The sequence below is a fragment of the Megascapheus bottae genome, chromosome 16 (assembly GCF_031878675.1).
Source record: "Megascapheus bottae isolate mThoBot1 chromosome 16, mThoBot2.hap1, whole genome shotgun sequence".
NCBI lineage: Eukaryota > Metazoa > Chordata > Mammalia > Rodentia > Geomyidae > Megascapheus > Megascapheus bottae.
The window spans coordinates 4,341,883-4,363,465 of NC_143524.1; the positions used below are offsets into that span (position 1 = coordinate 4,341,883).

The following is a 21,583-nucleotide window of genomic DNA, read 5'->3' on the forward strand; positions in this document are numbered from 1 at the left end:
CAAGACATTAGTACCACCAAAGCATAAAGAAAAGAGGTTAGATCATTTCTTTTGCAGAGCTCATTGGATTAGCAAAGTTACAAGCAAAGGGGATTCAAAAGCTAAAACCCTCCTAGACCCTAGTCTCATGTGCCATATCCCACAGGACGGTGGCACATGCTTTACCCTGTAGATGTACATGGGTATAGATGTGGATGCTTGTAGTAAATTGAATTATCTACAACCTGGGAATGTGAGCTTATTTGGGCAAAGCATCTTTGCAGATATGATTAGGGTTTAACTATGGATCGTCTTGCATGCTAGATTTAGAATGGGCCCCAGGGCCAATGACAGATGTCCTTATGAGAGAAAGGCAGAGAAAGACTTGACGAGGAAAGGCTCAGTGAAGATGAGGTACAGACTGCAGTTATGCAAGCCACAGACAGGATCACCTCCCACCTGAAGCTGGAAGAGGCAGGAAGCATTCTTCTCATAGAGCCTTGAGAGGGCATGCAGCCCTGCCCATACCTTGATTTTGGACCTCAGCCTCTAGAACTGGAGAGTAAATTCTGTTGTTTGTAGGCCATTATGTTTATGATGCTATCGCACAGCATTCCTGGGGAACTAATTACATGGATAGATAGTAGTCTGAGCTGCTCAAGATGCGGATGGATAGCAGCCCTCCAAATTAGAAGGAAATCAGTGAGGTAATTCACAGTGGTGCGGCTGAGAGGAACAGTGGCCAAGTGATCCTAGAAGGATCCTACAGCCATGACAAAAGTATGGTGCTGGGATCGTTTACATCACTGCTGCCTCGGGCGTTTCCGGTCACACTGAAGAAAAAGAGGACCAACCCCATGAGACGTAGTGATCTGGATACCTGGGCACCTAAACTTCCCCATCCAACTAGGGGAGCAGAGGCAGGAGGGAGAGAGATGTGGAAGACTTCCTAAAGGTCTTGTCATTCTCAAACAGTGTATAATTTCAAAAAAAACCTTTAGTAAGATGTAACTGATACATAATAAACTGCAGACAGATTTATGCAGCTGGTAAGTTCTGATAACATGTTCATCCTGTAATGAACATATGTGTCATTGGTTTCCTGCTGTCCTCTACAATCATCCACTGTACCTCCCCCACCTCCAGTCCTCAAGCAAACACTGACTAAGTACACACTGGATGGCATTTTATAGAACTTTATATAATCCTAAGTGAACAATCATCCTTTAATTGCTGCAGTGTATACATTGCAGCATGTATGGACATACTGCAAGTTGTTCATACATTTATCTGTTTACATAGAATTGTTTCTAGTGTGGGGCTTTCACAGGTAAAGGTGTTTTGAACGTTAGTGTTCAGGTATTTGTATGGACTTCAGTTTTCACTTCTCCTAGGAAAATACAACAGGAAAAAAATAGCTTGGTTATGTAAGTGTATATAGAGAAATCACCTGAGTGTGGTGGTTCATGTCTGTAATTCCAGCCATTCAGGAAGAGGAAACTGGAAGATCATATGTACAAAGAGTAAGACTCCCATTGTAACCAGGAGCTGGGTGTGATGGATTCAATATCCTTTGTATACACGTTTTCTTCCTAGTGAACTTTAGTAATTCATAACTTTTAAGAATTGGTCTATTTCATCTACATTGCCAATTATACTGCCATAAAGTTATTCCCGATAATTGTATCATCATCTAATTTCCAATGATGGCAATTTGTGGGGTGTTTTTGTTGCTGTCGTTTTGGTGTTGTGTATGAGGGGAGGTTTGTTCAGCCCAAACTGGCCCTGAACCTGACATTTTCCAGCTTCTGCCTCCTGAATTCTGGGATCACATACATTTATTTAGTACCACACCTTGCCCCTTTTCTTTTTATTCTGGCTATACATATATATATATATATATATATATATATATATATATCGATTTTATTAGTCTTCTCAATGAAAAACCCTTGCTTTCATTTATTTTTCTCTATTTTCTTCTGTTTCATATTTCTGATTTCCACTTTGATCTTTGTCATTTCATTTCTCCTCTATGGTTAATTTGCTAATTTTGTTTAATAGAACTGGAAAGTGAGATAATTTATTTGCATTTGTTTTCTTTTCTTTAGTCAGCCATGGGGCTTGAACTCTGGGCCTGGACACTGTCTCTGACCTTTTTTTTTGCTCAAGGCTAGCACTCTACCACTAGCCACAACTCCACTTTCCTAATTTAACTGGAGAAGAGTTTCATGGCTGGGTGCTGGTGGTTCACGCCTGTAATTCTAGCCACTCAGGAGACTGAGATCTGAGGATCATGGTTCAAAGCCAGGAATGAAAGTCCCTGACACTCATATCTCCAGTTAACCACCAGAAAACCAGAAGTGGCACTGTGGCTCCAGTGATAGCTCAGGGACAGTATTCAGGCCCAGAGTTCAAGCCACACAACTGACCAAAAAAATAAAGAGAAGAGTTTCACAGTTTTTCTTGTCCAGCTGCCTGTTTTTTTGTTTTTGTTTGTTTTGGGGTGTTTTGTTTTGTTTTGTTTTGTTTTTGCCAGTCCTGGGCTTGAGCTCAGGGCCTGAGCACTGACCTTGGACTTTCTCAAAGCTAGAGCTCTACCACTTGAGCCTCAACACTTTGGGCTTTTTTCTATGTATGTGGTACCAAGGAATCAAACCTGGGTCTTTGTGCATGCTAGGCAAGCACGCTACCACTAGGCCAAACTCCTAGCCCTTCAGCTGTCTTTTGAGTAGCAATCTTCAGATCTCAGACTCCTGCGTAGCTAGAATTTCAGATGTGAACCACCAGTGCCCAGATATTTTTTTCCCCTTTCTAATACAGTCATTTGTCCTTTGGTACTGAATTTTGGTCATTATAATTATCATTAATTAAACTTAAATATTTCTGATTTCTCTTTTGATTTTTGAATTTGACTCATGCATTATATGTAATGGTGTCATTTATTTTCCAAATATTTTGGAATTTTTTAGATGATTCTGTTGATTTTACTTTAATCAATTAATTTTAATAATTGTGTTATAGTCAAAAACATATTTCACATGACTTTAAATAAAATAACTCCAGGGGTCAGGAGTTTGGCCTAGTGGTTAAAGTGCTTGCCTAGCATGCATGAAGACCCGGGTTCGATTCCTCGGTACCACATACATAGAAAAAAGTCGGAAGTGGTGCTGAGGCTCAAGTGGTAGAGCTCTAGCCTTGAGAAAGTCCAAGGACAGTGCTCAGGCCCTGAGCTCAAGCCCAGGACTGGCAAAAAAAAATAAAAAATAAAATAACTCCAGTGGGAAATTTCTAATGGCTAAGAATATGATCTCTCTTATTAAACATTTATTGTGAACTTGAAAAGAATGTGTACTCCCATAGTTGGGCAGAATGTTTTTTATAAACATCAATTAGATCAAGTTGATAGATAACACCGTTCAAGACTTCTGTACACTTACTGGTTTCTTGTCAACATGGCTTATCAGTTTCTAAAACTATACTGAAATCTGTGGACCTGTCTATTTCTCATTACAATTTTATTACTTTTTTTCTTTTTTCTTTTTGGCAGTACTGTGGTTTTAAACTCAGGGCCACATACTTGCTAGTAGGTGCTCTACTACTTGAGCCATGTCCGCACCTTCTTGCTTTAGCTAATTTTCTAATAGGCTCTCCCCCCCCCCCCCCCGTTGTTTTCAGTTGTGGGACTTGAATTCTGGGCCTGGACGTTTCCCTAAGCTCTTCAGCTCAAGGCTACTGTCCTATTCCTTGAGCCACAATGCCACTTCCGTCTTTCTGATGGTTAATTGGCGATAAGAGTCTCTTGGACTTTAGTGCCTGGGCTGGCTTTGAACCGAGATCCTCAGATCTCAGCCTCTGGAGTAGCTAGGATTACACCCAGCTACCACACCCAGCCAGGATTTCCCATTTTTGCCTGCAATGGCTTGGATGGTGATTCTATTTATACCTGCCTTGTAGTTAGAATGACAGGCTTGTCCACCATACCCAACTAATTGGTTGAGGATGGGTCCTACTAACATATATTCGCATATATAATACAAAGGGTTTTCATTGTGATATTTCCATACATATAATTCACTTTGATTAAATTTACTTCCTCTATTACTCTTTTTCCTCTTCTACTTTCTAAAGCTTTTTTTTTTTTTTTTTTTTTTCAGTCTTAGGGCTTGAACTCAAGACCTGGGCTCTATCCCTGAACTTTTTTTTTTTTTTTTTTGCCAGTCCTGGGCTTGAGCTCAGGGTCTGAGCACTGTCCTTGGACTTTCTCAAGGCTAGAGCTCTACCACTTGGGCCTCAGCACCACTTCTAGCTTTTTTCTATGTATGTGGTATTGAGGAATGGAACCCAGGGCTTTGTACATGCTAGGCAAGCACTCTACCACTAAGCTACGTTCCCTAAAACAAATTTTGACAGATTTCATTATTCTATTTTCATATATGTGCATAAAGCACTTCAGTCACATTCACTCCCTTTTCACTGTCTTCTTTTTCCTTCCCTTCTCCAATGATTTCCACCTCTAAAGAGATTCCATTTTACATTTCTGTAATTCTTTTTTTTTTTTGCCAGTCCTGGGCTTGGGCTCAGGGCCTGAGCACTGTCCCTGGGTTTTCTCAAGGCTAGAGATTTACCACGTGAGCCATATCACCACTTCTGGCTTTTTCCTATGTATATGGTACCAAGGAATTGAACCTAGGTCTTTATGCATGCTAGGCAAGCACTCTACCACTAGGCCAAACTTCCAGCCCCTTTTCTGTCATTCTTTTTAAAGGTCTGTATTTTGTACAGAGAAAAAACGAAGCCCCACAACTGACCAAAAAAAAAAAAAAGTTCTCCCCTGCTTCTTAACTTCTTTCCTCCTTTCTTCTTTATCTTCATTTTTGGTTTGGGGGCTTGAACTCAGGGCCTGGACACTGTCCCTGAGCAATTTTGCTCAAGGTTAGCACTCTACTACTCAGAGGCACAATGCCAATTCTGGTTTTTGATGTCAATTGGAGATGAGAGTCTCACAGAATTTTCTGCCTGGGGTGGCTCTCAACCACAATTCTCAGGTCTCAGCATCCTGAATACTTAGGATTAAAGGCGTGAGGCACCAGTCCCCCCCCCCCCCCATGGTCATCTCGCATTCTACCCTTAGCCTCAACTTCTCTTGTTTTGAGACAGGGTCTTACTAAATTGTATAGCTGGCCTGAGAATTTGCAGTCTTTTGCTTTGGTCTCTCAAAGGGCTGAGATGACAGAAAATGAGCTATCATATCTAATGGCTAGTTGTCAGATGTCTTGAGAGCTATTTTTACAGGCATTATTCTGAATTTTTTTATTTCTGGCAGGAAGGCAAAGCCATTCTTATTATTCTATCTTGGCCAAAAGCAATCACTGTAATAATTTCGCCTATAATCTCTCTCATTTACTCAACCTATTCTTCAGTCTTAAAAACAGTGAGTCCTACCAATCACAGTCAGGAGACCCAGAGGGAGTCTCTAGTTTGACCTATGTTACTAGCTACACTTGGAATCTGAAGATTAACTGAGTTGAGCGGCTGTGATCTCTCTTCTCTTTTAACAGGGAACTGCAAGACCAGCTGAAGCTTTTTGCTCTTTACCTCCTAGCAAGTAGAGACCCTCAACTAATCTAACCTTCGATCTCCAGTATCCAGAAAAAGTACTAGTTCCTTACTACTAGCTCACCAGGGAGCTTTTCTGTACCAGAAAGGTAGACAGATAAAAGTACTCACGTGCACGTGTGAGTGTGTGTGTATGTGTAGTGCTGATTAATTAGAGATGAGTCTCAAAGACATTCCTGCCTGGGCTAGCTTGAAACCGAAAGCTTAAGATCTCAGCCTCCTGACTAGCTAGGATTACAGGCTTAAGCCACCAGCACCCAGCAAGTTATATTTTTCATTAGGTAAAACCAAACATAAGAAACCCACAGTATCGGGCAAGGGAAATGGGGACAAAAACATGGGAAGTATCAATGTGTGAGAAGTAATGCACTTTCTATCTGTCAAATATAACTGTAACCCCTTATTAATTACAATTAAAAAAAAAAGAGGCAGGAGTCAAGTGACTTGCTAAGCAAGCAAGCTCCTGAGTTCAAACGCTGGAAAAACCCACAATATCATTACTATTACAACAGCAGCTATGTGCTCACAGATCACGTACATTACCTTCTTCAAACTTCACAGTAGTAAGTTTAGGTATTCTTATTTTACTGATGAAGATGAAGCTTAAAAATTGTTAAATATCCTGTGGCCAGGGACATGGTATCTCATACCTATAATCCCAGCTACTTAGGAGGCAGAGGTCAGGAATATGATAGTTCAGGGCTAGCCCAGACAAAACACAAGCATGACTCCATCTCTAGCTGGACACAGTGCTGCATTCTTGTAGTCCTATCTATATAAGGAGGCCTAAATCAGGAAGATCACAGGCCAAGAGTCAGGCAAGACTATGGGATTCTTATCTCCAAAAAGCTGGAAGCAGAGCTGTGTTTCTAGTGGTAGAGAATCAGCCTTAAGGGGAAAAAAAAAGTTCAGGAACAGTGCCTAGGCCTTGAATTTAAGCCCCAGGACCAGTTAGTGAGTGTGTGTGTGTGTGTGTGTGTGTGTGTGTGTGTGTGTACATGCGCACGTGCGCGCACACACAGAATTCAATGCTTAACCATGCTCTCAACTTATATGTAACCCTTTTCCCCCCAGTTTTTCTAAATTGCAGGCATCTGGTTAGCCTGAGATTATACAATCTAAACCATTTGTGCTATTCACCTTAAATTCAGGATTCTCACATATGAAAATAGAAGATTCCCAACCAAGTACTGATTATTACTTTACACTTACCTGCTTCATGTCACATGAGCAATGGTGAAAAAATCGATGTTGGGTAATATCATAAAATATTTTGTGCAGTTTGTTCCCAAGCTCCTGGCTGTCAGATACCTAAAATATGCCAGGGATACACAGTGCTGAGTTCTGGTACTCACAGAAAGTTTAAATGTGAAGAGGCTGAGGCAGACAGGACACTGACATCTCTCTCATTGGATACTCGGTGTTATATATCTCCCCTTTTCTGTAACCTAGCAAGATCCTTCATCCAAGGTCTTTGTTCTCCTATGTCTGCTACAGTAGATAAAGACCCAGTGAACCTCCTGTTCATGAAGGGGTTACAGAAACGGCTTTCAGCAGGGCACCAATGGCTCATGACTGTCATCCTAGCTACTGAGGAAGCTCAAGTCTGAGGACTATGACTCAAAGCCAGCCTCGGCAAGAAAGTCCACGAGACTTTTTTTTTGCCAGTCCTGGGGCTTGAATTCAGGGCCTGAGCCCTGCCTTTGGGCTTTCTCAAAGAACTCTATCACCTGAGCCATAGCACCACTTCTGGATTTTTCCATGAATGTGGTACTGAGGGACCCAACCCAGAGCTTCGTGCATGTGAGGCAAGCACTCTACCACTAGGCCAAACTCCTGGCCCCTCCTTGAGACTCTTATCTCCACTAAACTTCAAGACAAAGTGAAAGTGGAACTGCAGCTCAGGTGGAAGAGAACTACCTTGAACATAAAAGGTCAGACACAGTGCCCAGGACCACCCAGTTCAAGCCCTAGAACTGACCTCCCCCCCCTAAAAAAAGAATAAACATGAAATGAATGTGTTACCCACTGATAAAATCAACTGGTCAGCATTCATTGCTAAATGAAAGGAAAAAAATTGACATTTGCTGAGACTCTATCATGTTATACACTATCTCAGTTTGTTAAGTCTGCTACAACCAATTACCACAGACTAGGGGCCTTATAAAAAGTCAACATTTCTCATAGTGAGGCTAGAAGTCTGAGATCAGGGGTTACACAGCTGGTTCTGGTGAGGACCCTCTTCAGGTTTGTGGACTGACTGTTTCTCTCTTGTGTCCTGACATGGCAGAAGAAGAAAGGGTCCGCATGTGGCCTCTGGTTTTTTATTTTTTTAAAACATTATTCACATGTATGTCTGCATGTGTACATGCATGTACATATACATTTATGTGTTGGTTCCACGCTTGAACTCAGAGTCATGTGTCTTCTCTTAACTTTTTCACTCATAGTTGGGACTCTACCATTTGAGAGTCACCTCCAGTCCAGCATTTTGATAGTTAATTGGAGAAGAGATCTCAAAAGACTTTCCTGCCGGCTAGCTTTGAACCATGATCCTCATCCTCAGATTCCGGAGTAGTGAGAATTACAGGTGTGAACTGTAAGTATTCAGTGGATCTCTTTTTTTTTTGCCAGTACTGGGCTTGAGCTCAGGGCCTGAGCACTGTCCTTGGGCTTTCCTCAAGGCTAGAATTCTACCCTGAGCCACCGCACCACTTCTGGGTCTTCGTGCATGCTAGGCAGGCACTCTACCACTGGGCCGAACTCTTGGTCCCCAATGGGGCTCTTTATTAAGAGTACTAATCTCATTTATGAAGATTGGGGGTTACAATTTCAACATATAAACTTTGGGGAGGTATAAACATTTAGACAGTAGCATACATTTTCCCCTCACCCCATGATAAATGTCTATAATTTCCACCAATTTTTAGACAAGGCTCAGTCCACACAGCAAACAAGTTAGTCAAGGTTTGAACCCTTGCCCCAACCCCAAACTCCCTTTACTATTTCATAGTGTCACTATACTGATGGTTGCTTAGTTATTTCCAGTATATTCTGTTACCACGAAGTAGCAGAGCATTCTTCAACAAGGGATTTGAAATTACAGATCTAATCCTAGCTCTTTCATAACTAGCTATGTGACCTAAAGGAACTATACATCTTAAGTAACTTTTCTCATTTATAAAATATTCTATATACTATTTTAATTATTCATTTAACAAATACTTCTTAAAATATTTAGACCTGATACTCTGTAGGATCCCAGTAGAGATAAATGAAATAATGTTTTTAAAAGAACTGCACAAGGACAGGTCAGAGCACGGCACTGAAACCACCCCAATCTCCTACTGACCTGAAAGGCCTGGAGACATGTTTTTCTGAAGCTCTTGCTGGTGCTTCCAGTCACCACACTCATGATGGAACTCACAGCCACTGAGAGTGAAGCCTGTAGTTTCTGATAAGCCTAAGGAACACGACAACCAGCTTAGATAATCCTAAAGAGGCTGAAGCCTTCAGTTATAGCAGGGCAGAACAATCCTTCCCTCCCACCAACTCTTACTGATATCTTTTTACTATGATCTTTAGGGATTAAAGTAAACTTTAAAAACACTCCTCCTGGGCCCGGAGTTTAGCCTAGTGGTAGAGTGCTTGCCTAGCATGCACCAAGACCCGGGTTCGATTCTTTGGTACCACAAACGTAGCAAAAAGACAGAAGTGGTGCTGTGGCTCAAGTGGTACAGCCCTAGCCTTGAGAAAATCCAGGGACAGTGCTTAAGCCCTCAGCCCCAAGCCCAGGACTGGCAAAAAACCAAAAACAAATGAAAAAAACACTCCTCTTTGGCCAGGGTCTGGTGGCTCATGCCTATAATCCTAGTTACTCTAGTTACTCAGGAGGTGAGATCTGAGGATCAAGGTTCTAAGCACAAAAGGATCTGAGACTTTTTTTTTTTTTTTGCCAATCGTGGGGCTTGAACTCAAGGCCTGAGCACTGTCCTTGGGCTTTCTCAAGGCTAGAGCTCTACCACTTGAGCCCCAGCACCACTTCCAGCTTTTTTCTACATATGTGGTACTGAGGAATTGAACCTGCGTCTTTGTGCATGCTAGGCAAGCATTCTACCACTAGGCCAAACTCCCAGCCCAATCTGAGACTCCAATTAACCACTAGAAAATGGGAAGTGGGGCTTGGCTCAAGGATAGGGTGGTAACCTTGAGCTGAAGAGCTCAGGGACAGTGCCCAGGCCCAGTTCAAGTCCCATGAACCTCCCCCCCCCCAAAAAAGGATGAACTAAAATAACTCAGAAAATCAGCCGAGAACATAATATTATAAAAAATTAGGAAAATGAAGGAAGAAGGAAAGGCTGAGTGAAGCAGCTCCAGAGGATGTATAAAACAAGGAGACATAAAGGTAAGGAAGAGTGGAGTATTGATCATTTTTCCATATTTTTTCTGTTCTTATGTGCTCACCTCACAGAAGGTAAGACTAAGTGAAAGCCTGAGCTCCTAGATATGGGTTACATCTCCCCAGGAAGCAGAAGAGGATCAGAAGGGCAGTAAAGGAGGAAGTCATAAGCCCTGTAGCTATGTATACTTTTTTTTCTTAGAAAGTAGGAGAGGAGAGGCCGGGAGTTTGGCCTAGTGGTAGAGTGCTTGTCTAGCATGCACGGAGGCCCGGGTTCGATTCCTCAGTACCATATACATAGAAAAAAGCCGGAAGTGGTGCTAAAGCTCAAGTGGTAGAGCTCTAACCTTGAGAAAGTCCAAGGACAGTGCTCAGGCCCTGAGCTCAAGCCCAGGACTGGCAAAAAAAAAAAAGAAGAAAGTAGGAGAGGAGTCCAGGAGTTTGGCCTGGTGGTAGAGTGCTTGCCTAGCATGCACGAAGACTAGGGATTGATTCCTTGATACTACATACATAGAAAAAGCTGGAAAGGGTGCTATGGCTCAAGTGGTAGAGTGCTAGTCTTGAGGAAAACCCAAGGAAAGTATCAGGCCCTGAGTTCAAGCCCTAGGACTGCCTCCCCCACCCAAAAAAAATAAAATACAGTAGGAGAGGAAGTTGTGAAATTCTTATACCTGGGAGGCAAGGTAATGCTGCTCCAAGACCTGATCCACGGTGCACTGGATGGAATCTTGTACCACTTTGTGGCTCTCCGTGAGAATAGCATTGAGATGAGCTGTGAGCAAAGTATGGGCGCCTAAAAGGACACAGAGTATTGGTAACCATGAGTAAGGATGACTACAAGACTGCTGTTCAGATCTTCTGAATAGGGCTAAGATTGGGGAAGGTGCCTCTAGAAAGAAGCTACTTCTATCTAACCACAAGTAATTCTGTTTCTAGACATGCCTTCTCATTTCCAAGTTGCCAATGAGAAAAAGCTCAGGAAAATTAAAAAGAAGAACTATATTTTTTGAAGAAGTAAATGAGGGATCTTGCTTAATCCCTGACGATATGGGTGGGTTCCTGAGGGAGAAGAGCAGGAGAGGGGAAGCCTCCTGGACAGCACGTCTAATCCTCCTCCATTCTAGTTGAGCCCCATGTTGAGGAGAGCCACTCTTATTAGTAGTATGTCATTTCTTTCAGATGTGCTGTGGTTAAAAAAAAAAAAAGACTGGAGCTGGGTGCAGCTGGCTCCCACCTGTAATCCTACCTACTCAGGATGCTGAGATCTAAGGATCCGGTTCAAATCTAGCCTGGGCACTAAAGTCCATGAGACACTTTTTTGTTGTTGTTAGTGGTGGTGGTCATGGGGCCTGCCCCTGAGTTCTTCAGCTCCAGGCTACCGCCCTACCCCTTGAGCCTCAGCACCACTTACAGTTTTCTAGGGGTTAATTGGAGATAAGAGTCTGAAGGTCTTTAGTGTCCAGGCTGGCTTTGAACCATGATCCTCAGATCTCAGCTTCTGAGTAGCTGGGATTACAGGCATGAGCCACTGTGCCCGGCTAAAATAACATTGCCCCTATGAGGTTTGAACTCAGGACCTTCACATTATGAGACCAAGATGCTGCCTACTGTGCTAAGAAGGCAACTCATGATACTCTTATTTCCCATTAACCACCAGAAAACTGGAAGTGGTTCTGTGGCTCAAAGGTTAGGGTGGTAGCCTTGAGCTAAAGAGCTCAGGGACAACGCCCAGGCCCAGAGTTCAAGTCCCACAACTGACCAAAATAAAAGGAAAGAAAGAAAGAGGAAAGAAGGACGAAGGGGAGGAAGGAAGGAAGGGAGGGAGGGAGGGAGGAAGGAAGGAAGGAAGGAAGGAAGGAAGGAAGGAAAGTACAAGTCCAGAAGGAACACTTCCCACCACAAAGCATTGTAAGGATTTCTGGTAGAGATGGTTGATTATATGTGGTCTCAAAAGAAATCTGGAACTTGATATAGGAAAACATAGACTTAGGGTCAGTTCTGTAACCAATTACCAGTGACAAGGTCACTTTACTTGTCTTTTATTCATTTATTTATTTGTGCATGCTAGCCAAGCACTCTACCACTAGGCTAAACTCCTGGCCCCTTACTTGTCTTTCTTTAAAACAAAATGGCTACAGTCCTACTTGTCCTCTCAGATATGTCGAATAAACTGGGATAATGTAAATGAATTATTTTGGATACATACATTCAAATAACTACTGTTGCTATGATGACATGTGGGTTACTATTTTCTACAGTTTGGCCCTAGAAAAGCCTCAAGAAATCAGGTCCCTTTTAGAACAGACATTTAATTAAAAAGTCAAGGTTCATTCCTAAAACTGCCAATATCAACAGATGCTTTTGACATTGTAGCAAACTGGTAATGAGTTAATCATAGAAAAGTTACCATGACAAGGTGGGAAGAAGGCCAATTAAATATTTTTTAAGACAAATGGAATCAGACTATAATTCTGCACAATCTGTTTCCTAAAGAAAGAAACGTAAGAGAAAACTTTTAAAGATCTAAGAAAAGATGAAAAAGGATGAGTAAAATTATCTCCATCTATTTTCCTTTATGGTACATCTTCTTCAGAGGCTAGTTCTAAACTACCAGATATGTAAGCTTTTTGTGTGTGTATGAGTCATGGGGCTTGAACTTTGGGCCTGGTCACTGTCCCTGAGCTCTTCAGCTCAAAGCTACCACCCTACCCCTGGAGCCACAGCCCTACTTCCTCTTTTCTAGTGATTAATTGGAGATAAGAGTCTCACAGCTTTGTATTACCTGGACTGGCTTTCAACCTTGATCCTCAGATCTCAGCCTCCTGAGTAGCTAGGATTACAGGCAAGAGCCATGTACCTGGCCCAGATGTATAAGATTTTAAAAGATACTTACTGTGTTTACTATTCACTGATGGATTTCTTTTTAATTCTCAACTGAGTACAAATACTGAGATGCTGCAGGCTTTCAGAATTCCATTGAACTGAGATGTATTATCATTGTACTACAAGAATGACATTTCTGGGTTCTTAAGGTATGTTCAATAGAACTCAGAACACAGTCTTGGGCTTACATTATCTTATTATCCTCTGGCAGATGCTAAAAAAAATATGCCAAAAAGTAGCAGATCTTAAGTCTCAAGAGTATCTTTAGCGCTGGAAGGGCTTCTGATATCTCCAAGCTTAACAATCTCATGTTGAAGACATAAAAAGAAAGGCTCAGATGATTTCCATGACTTGCTTTCTGAATATCAGTGACTAAGTTGATATTGAAGTTAAAATTAAGCTCAGTCTTCTCAATTCTTTCCTGAAGTTCTCTGTGTGTACATACCAGACAACAAATCCAGGAATCCTCACAGGAGCCCTCCTTATTAGATTTCATTCATCTATGTTTCTTCTGCTTTCCATTCCCCTGCCCTTAATCAGTGGAACATGAGCACCAAAGAATACCAGCTCCTCAAAACCAATTTGGTCCTGAGTCTCCTGGAAGAGCATGCTTCTCTTCCAAGGGTAAACATATTGGGAAAGAGGCTTGAAAAGCAGGAAGCAGGGAGAATCTCACAACTGACAATATCAAATAACTGGCCTGATCATTTCTCAGCCTTTTAGCCAGGATCAAATATACAGATTATTGGCCAGCAATAGCACTTCTGATCTGGGGTTGTAAGTGATCTTGTTCCCATGATGCGGTGTGAGAGGTGCCACATGGAAAAACAATAGAATGCATGGAAGGCCAGCCCTGTGGAAAAAACACTGGCTCACACAAAAGGAATACCAAAAAGGAGACTTTTTTCAACTCTTTCTCAACTATGACAAACTCAACTTGTAACTTCCTTCCAAGTTGAAGAGGATTTTGATAAACAATTATTAAAATCTTATATAACTTGCAACCATGATTATTACACTAAGATGGATGAAACAACTCTTACTTCCAAACCTTACTATATTTGAAAATTACTTGAGAATCTTGTGAAAATGCAAATTACCGAGCCACATTAGAGTTTTACATTATAGCAAAAAAACAGCCCAGGAAGTTGCATATTTTCAAAGGATCCTAGACAATTTTGATGATATGATTCACAAGCCACAAACTTAAGTTGCTGCTTTACCTCTAACAGACAGAACCTTCTGATAACAAACTATCCACATGTGTAATAGATAAATGCCAAAGTCCTGCTACTTATGGTAGGGCTGTCTACTTCCTAGACAAGGTCAGGCTACTTTTCTTGATCCCACCTATATGGGTGGCAGGGTAATGAAAAGTTTTCAAGCCTAGCTGCATATTGAAATCATCTAAAAAATCTTTACATACTGAGAGAGGTTGTAGCTCAGTGGCAGAGTTGATGCTTGTCAGAGACCAAGGAGTTAAACGGAACAAAGCAAAGACCCTCTAGCCTTGAGCAAACCGCACCTGGTTGAGTCATCTGCACAAAATACTTCTCGGAATAACCGCAGGTTGTGTGCTTGGGTTAGCATAATGGCCAAAAGAATAGCCTGACCCACCCCTAACCTTGAGATTTCCCGTTCTTGTTATCGCAAAAACTCTCCATCCCCCCCTCTATACTCCCTTCCTTACACTCAGGGTATATAAACCCTGCTTTACTTTTAATAAATGAGACCTTGACGCAACTCAGATTGTCTCTGTCTTTCTTTATGCGCCTGGTCTCCTTCCTCTCTTTCCCCCATTGGTTTTCTTCTCTTAGGAGGTGCCTCCTCGAGCCTGACGAATAACTGAACCCGTGGGACGGAAGAGATGCTTAATAATGCACAAGGCCCTGAAGTTTAACCCCCAACACCAAAACAAAATAGCAACAACCCTCCTCCAAACACATACACAAAAAGACCCAAACCCTACTTCAGTCCAGAGAAATCAGGTCTTGACTGGAGGGGGGTTGGTGACGAGGGGGACTGCTGTTTAAATCTCAGAGCCTTGTATTTGGTAGGCAAGTGCTCTACCACTGAGGCATGCTTCTAGCCCTGTTTTCTGCTGGTAGTTTTTCTCTTTTGAAAAATTTACATTGTTGTTTTATTGTTAAGTAGTAGTTGTACAGAGGCTTATAATGCCATAAGTCAGGTTATAAATATAATGCTTTTTTTTTTTTGCCAGTCCTGGGCTTGAGCTCAGGGCCTGAGCACTGCCCTTGGACTTTCTCAAGGCTAGAGCTCTACCACTTGAGCCTCAGCACCACTTCTGGCTTTTTTCTATGTATGTGGTACCGAGGAATCGAACCTGGGTCTTGTGCATGCTTGGCAAGCACTCAACCACTAGGCCAAATTCCCAGCCCTCTACCTAGTTTTAATATAGAACCTCAATTTGTCTCCAGGTGTGTGCCTGGACCCCAATCTGCCTATTTTAGGCTTCCTGTAGTTGCTCGACTGCATTGAGATGGAGTCTTGCAGACTTTTCTACCTGGATTGGCCTCAAAACATAATTTTTTTATTCTTAGTCTCCCAAGTACTTAGGATTATAGGCATGAGCCATTGATGCCTAGTTGGGTTTGGGCTCTCCAGGTAACTGATTGTGTGCCTAAGTTGACAGCCACTGATCTAAGGTAATATACACCCTAGGAAACATTCTCGGAGCGTCCAGGGGGCTCTGGCTGTCAAAATCTGAGAATGTTATCATTTAAGGACTGCATCAACATATAGATCTTTCCCATGTGGCATACAATATGCCTAATTTGTTAAGTAGGGTATTTTACTGGAAAACCTTTCTTGACAGAAATATATCTAATTTTGATGTATACATTATGCCCCTTTCTTTATCTTCTTAGCATTTGGCACACCCAAACTGATGCCCCACTTTTACCTACCCCAGATTTCCCTTTGCTGGACTGTTAATCCACGGTGGAAATCCACAAAGAGGAAAAGTAGAAGAGTTGGTCCCTGAGGATCTGTCTTCTGAGACTGATTCTTCACACTGGACTTCACCTGATAACTCACATCTGGAAGCATCAAATCTGAAGAACAAGAGGCACACAAATTCTAATGTAAAGTGACTACAGAATATATTTTCTGAGCAAAGAGGGATCTTAGCATAGGAAATCCCTAATCTAAATTGAAACGTTCAGCTAGGTATGGCAATACATTTGTAGTGCCAGCACTGGGGAGTCTATGGAGCAAAAGTACTGAGAATTCCAGGTCAACCTAAGATATATAATGAAGCATTGTTTTAAGAAAACAAAAGTAAATTGGGTGTTGTTTGCTAATACCTATACCCCTAGCTACTGAGGAGGCTGGGATGTGAAGACTGAGGTTCAAAGCCAGCCCAGGCAGGAAAGTGTGAAATTCTTATCTCCAATTAACCTCCAGAAAACCAAAAATGGTGCTGTGGCACAAAGTGGTAGGGTGCTAGCTTTGAGCAAAAGAAGCTCAGGGACAGTGCCCAGGCCCTGAGTTCAAGCCCAGGTCCAGAATTCAAGCCCTACAATGGACATAAACAAACAAATGAACAAACAAAAGTTCCAGCTCAAAAAAACAAAAGTTCCAGCTCCACTCCTGAATTTGCTTCTCTGTCTATATGATGGGAACAAATAATAGTGACTTACACAAAGAACATCAAAATGACATACACACATGCACACAAACCAAACAGCATTCCTTTGCACTTACTGGGAAACATTACATAATAAATCTATTTCCTGTACAACTTTCCAAAGCAAGTAAGACTAGTAGTAGGCAAAGATCAAATTTAAATTGAAGTAATGCTATGCACAGCTAACTTATAATAGGTAACATGTACAATGTGCCAGGTATCCCATTAAATTATTTGCAAATTCTATTATTTCAGTGTTTGGATTTTTCCACACTCCTGGGTATACCTATCCTTATAACCTTTCACAGATAAGAAGAGAGGCATAGAGAGGTTAAATTAATTTGCCCAATGTGAATCAGTAGGTGGTAAAACTGAGATTCAGATTTTGCCAGACTGAATCCAAATGTGCTCTTAGTTCCAAAATGGTAATATACATATATATATATATTAATTGAAGATAAGAGTCTCACTAGTGCCCAAGGTGGCTTTGAACTGTTATCCTCAGGTCTCAGCCTCCTGAGTAGTTAAGATTACAGGCATGAGCCACAGTGCCCAGCTGATATATATATTTAAATCACAGTGCTTATGGTCACTTTTTTCTCTTTCTTTTTTTTTTTGCCAGTCTGGGGTTTGAACTCAGGGCCTGCACACTATCCTTGGGCTTTCTCAAGGCTAGCACTCTACCACTTGAGCCACAGCACCACTTCTGGCTTTTTCTGTGTATATAGTGTACAGGAGTTGAACCTGGGTCTTCATGCATACTTGGCAGGCATTCTACCACTAGACCAGGGTCTCGGCCCCCTTTGTAGTCACTTTCTATCAGACTGATAGAAGCTTGTTTGGATAATCTCACATTCCAAATGCATACAGAGAAACACTGGATTCCTCCATATTGGTTTTTGTTCTGTTCCTCAGAGACATGAAGGAGGGAACATTTTCTATATTATTTACTGCCAAAGTCAACTGAGCAATTAAACATTGTAAATTGAAAAAAATAAAGAAAACAAATAGTCTGAATATGAAAATGACAGAAACAGATACAAAGATCTAGAAACTTACTTGGGTCATTCTTTTATTCAAGATCCCAAGGGCATGGCAACCCATCTATTACGGTCAAACACTGTTTCCTCTCAAAACTACTTGCAATTCAGAGACACTATCTGGGGATACTTCCTCTTTTCCCATCTTTTGGAATAACTATTCACTCAAGAAAAAAGAACTGTTTCTGGAGGCTGACTTCCTAGATGAAAATGCTGTCATTCCCTGGGGACATTGCTGTATCCCAGGAAGTTTCCTCTCATATGAGTCACAATCCTAAAACACCCATTCCCTTCTGCTAACTTCCATGGGACCAAATGACAGGCCATTTTCCACATTTCAAAGGAATTTAGCTAACAAGTTACATTCAGAACTGTAAACCTTGTAGACACTAGTCCTAGATGCATAGTTCTAGTTTCCAGTTTTATCTTTTGAGTTCCAGTAGTAGTCCTCTGACTTTTAGGGGAAAACAAAACAAAACAAAAATGTTGTTAAGTCCTATATGGTTTTGTTTTTGTGGGTCGGGGCTTGAACTCTGGGCCTGGGTATTGTCCCTTAGCTCTTCAGTTCAAAGCTACCACCCTAACCCTTGAGCCACATCCCAACTTCCTGCTTTCTAGTGATTAAATGGAGGTAAGAGTCTCATTAGTGTCTGGGCTGGCTTTGAATTTGATCCTCAGATCTCAGCCTCCTGAGTAGCTAGGATTACAGGCATGAGCCACCACACCCAGCTCCTACATGAATTTTATGTGGCATTTATATGCTTTAATTTTTTCCAAGTAATTTCATGTATGCTTCCTCATGTCATTAAGAAGCATTTTTCTTCCTTAATTGTTCAGGGGAGAAGCCCTGAACAAAAGTCCAAACTGCTAGGTTCTGATTAGATTTTTATTGTATGATACATTTTTCTAATTCCAGTGGCCTCTTAAGCTTAGACAGATCCTTAATCCCAATCCCCAAGCAAGCTATAAGATCACTGGGCCCTACCTTCTTCTACATGCACCTTTTGTTATAGTCCTTCATTTTTTTGCCAGCCCTGGACTTGAACTCAGGACCTGAGCACTGTCCTTGGACTTTTTCAAGGCTAGAGCTCTACCACTTGAGCCTCAGCACCACTTCCTCAGTATATGGTACTAAGGAATCGAACCCAGGCCTTTGTGCATGCTAGGCAAGCACTTTACCACTAGTCCAAACTCCCAGCCCTATAGTCATTTGTTTTAATAATACTCTTCAAGTTTCTTCATCTCTTATTTAAAAAAAAAGAAAAATAGTGATATACCTGTTTCCAAATTGAGGTCTACACTGGGTACCATGCACAACTGGTATTTCTTCCAGTCAATGAAATAAGAGGTGTCTTTGAAGATAGTAATGCTTAGTTGCTCCTGATTTGGCAATATCAGAGGCAGACCTGAAGGTCCATATAGGAATATGTATAGTTGCTAAAGAAAAATGCAAAATTTCAGCTTCTTATGAGTATGTATTCATGTGTATAAAATAAACCGTGGCTTAAGCCTGTAATCCTAGCTACTCAGGAGGCTGAAGATCTGAGAATCCAGATTTAAAGCCAGCTCAGGCAGACAAATCCATGAAACTCTTAATTCCAATTAACCAGCAAAAAGCCAGCAGTTTCGGTGTGGCCATTAGCAGATAGGAACCCAGGGAGAGAGGCTTGGAATTCAAGTCCCAGTACCAGCACACATACACACACACAAAAAAGATATGTTTCAGCGTTCTAGTGTTCATTTTGTTAAAATGTCATTAATTGTTCAAAGGAGTTAAAACACCATTGGAATCCACCCTTTCTATATCATACTTCAGTCATCTTGTATGTATATGTGTGTATATATATGTATGTACTATATATGTGCATACATATACATATGTATATACACACACACACATATATATATATATGTGTGTTTTCAATTTAGATTGGATAGATGGGGTAGGATTGATGTTGAGGAAAGGGGGAACACTGATCAAGATGTACCATACTCATAAATTGATGTTGAATTTAAACCCGTTTGTACAACTACTTAAACATAATAATGAGATCTGAGGATTGCAGTTTGAAACCAACGTAGTATAAAAATCTATAAGACTCTTTTTTCCAATTAACCACCAAAAATCCAGAAGTAGAGCTCTGGCTCAAGTGGTAGAGCACTAGTCAAAAAGCTTAAGAACAGTGCCGAAGCCCTGAGTTCAAGCCCCAGGATTTGCATATATACAAAATAATAACAATAACAAACAAGAGATTCTAACAATACAAAAATGTATAGAAGCGACATGTAAGAATCACCATTTCAAGTCTTTGAATCTATCTCCCATTTTAACCCTGTTACATTAAAATAAATCCTTGCTGAAACTTAAAAAATTTTTTTTCCTTGCTCCCTAATCTCTCAACTACACCATCTAGCTGGTTGCTTCATTATACATTGATTTCTTTTTGTGATAAATTTTGCCTTTCATGCCTATATCTCCTTTAATTCAAGTACTTACTAGTTTTAGCCTAGTTCATTTACTTTTGTGTGTGTATGTATACCAGTCCTGGGGCTTTAACTCAGAGTTGGGCGCTGTCTCTGAGCCTTTTTGCTAGTGATCTACTACAGTGGAACCAAAGCTCCACCTTTTAGCTTTTTGGGGTAGCTAAATGGAAATAAAGTCTTATGGAATTTCCTGCCATGGCTGGCTTTGAACACTGACCCTCAGAACTCAACCTTCCAAGTAGCTGAGACTATAGGTGTGAGCCACTAGCTTATTTACTTTTTACATAGTTATTACTAACTTTCTCTCTTACCCATCTGTATAATGCTACAAAATACTCTTGCCAAAGCACCAGTAGCTTTTTGTTATACAGAGAATAAAGACTGTACTCTTGAGTATAGTCCTCAATGTCTACTATTTTCATCTTCAACTACTAATAAAACAAAATAGTCATGTTATATATTTTAGACTGGCCTCACACATACATCTCTCTTTGCATCATCCATTTCATGCTTTTGGTCATACTGATTTGTATAAACCACATGTAACACACATGTGACATTTTATAATTTTCAGCTCCCTTATAAAATGTATGAATTTTATGAAATCATGTACTTTCATACAAATCATATGTTCTTCTAGACAATGAATTCATATATAAAGCTTTCCTAAATTGGATGGAACTTGTCATCACAAGGATATGGAAACTGAAGAAATCCTGGAAAAGATCTTTGGACTAGGGCACAGGGCAGCCGCTGGAGTCAGCATCAGTTCTCCCATATCCACGCCAGCCACCCCTTCAGGGAGGAACAGTGTCACCGGACGTCCTAGCACAGGGTGGATTCTGCTGCAGTGAGTTTCAGTGGAACTACATTTTTGTCTACTGTAAAAAAAAAGACAAGACAATTTAACTCCCCCCCCTTAAGAAATTACTTAATGAGTGTTAAATTTTCTCTTATAATTTCTCAAACATATACATAACCATGTAAGCAATCATAGCTGTTTCACTGGCTTAATTAACTTGTATTTTGCTTAGTGAGTCACAGCAATGGACAGAGTACAAAACTGGTATTTCAGAGATATCAGGTTCTAGATTTTCTCATTCCCCAAAGTGAATTTCCTCTATTAAAACTACCTAAGGTTCAGAAGTTTCTAAGATTATTCAAAGATCAGCATTATGTAATGGGATCTATGAGTCACAAATCATCTAACTGGTCCAAGATTCTTAAAGGTCTGCTCTTATGTGACTTCTCTTACATGATCTGAGGTTATTGTTTGATGAGAGCAATAAAAAGAAATAGGATATCATTCTCTCCAAGAACAAATCTAGAAATTTGTTTTGGGGGCCAGGAGTTTGGCCTAGTGGTAGAGTGCTCACCTAACAGGCACGAAGGCCTGGGTTTGATTCCTTGGTACCACATATACAGAAAAAGCCAGAAGTGGCACTGTGGCTCAAGTGGCAGAGCACTAGCCTTGAGCAAAAACTATCCAAGGACAGTGCTCAAGCCCCAGGACTGGCAAAAAAAAAAAAA

At 41.0% G+C, this 21,583-nt stretch overlaps 1 protein-coding gene across 1 annotated transcript in view; it reads right to left on the reverse strand.

Annotated features, from left to right (window-relative positions):
- Positions 1–21,583, reverse strand: part of Top6bl (TOP6B like initiator of meiotic double strand breaks) — a 59,452-nt gene that overhangs the window by 8,168 nt on the left and 29,701 nt on the right. Inside the window, exons 8-13 of the mRNA XM_090349140.1 lie at positions 20,754–20,934; positions 18,847–18,997; positions 15,808–15,954; positions 10,669–10,790; positions 8,951–9,061; positions 6,811–6,909 (exon numbers count right to left, since the gene is read on the reverse strand). Of these exons, the coding sequence (XP_090205266.1) occupies positions 6,811–6,909; positions 8,951–9,061; positions 10,669–10,790; positions 15,808–15,954; positions 18,847–18,997; positions 20,754–20,934 (811 nt within the window). The remainder of the gene's footprint in view (positions 1–6,810; positions 6,910–8,950; positions 9,062–10,668; positions 10,791–15,807; positions 15,955–18,846; positions 18,998–20,753; positions 20,935–21,583) is intronic.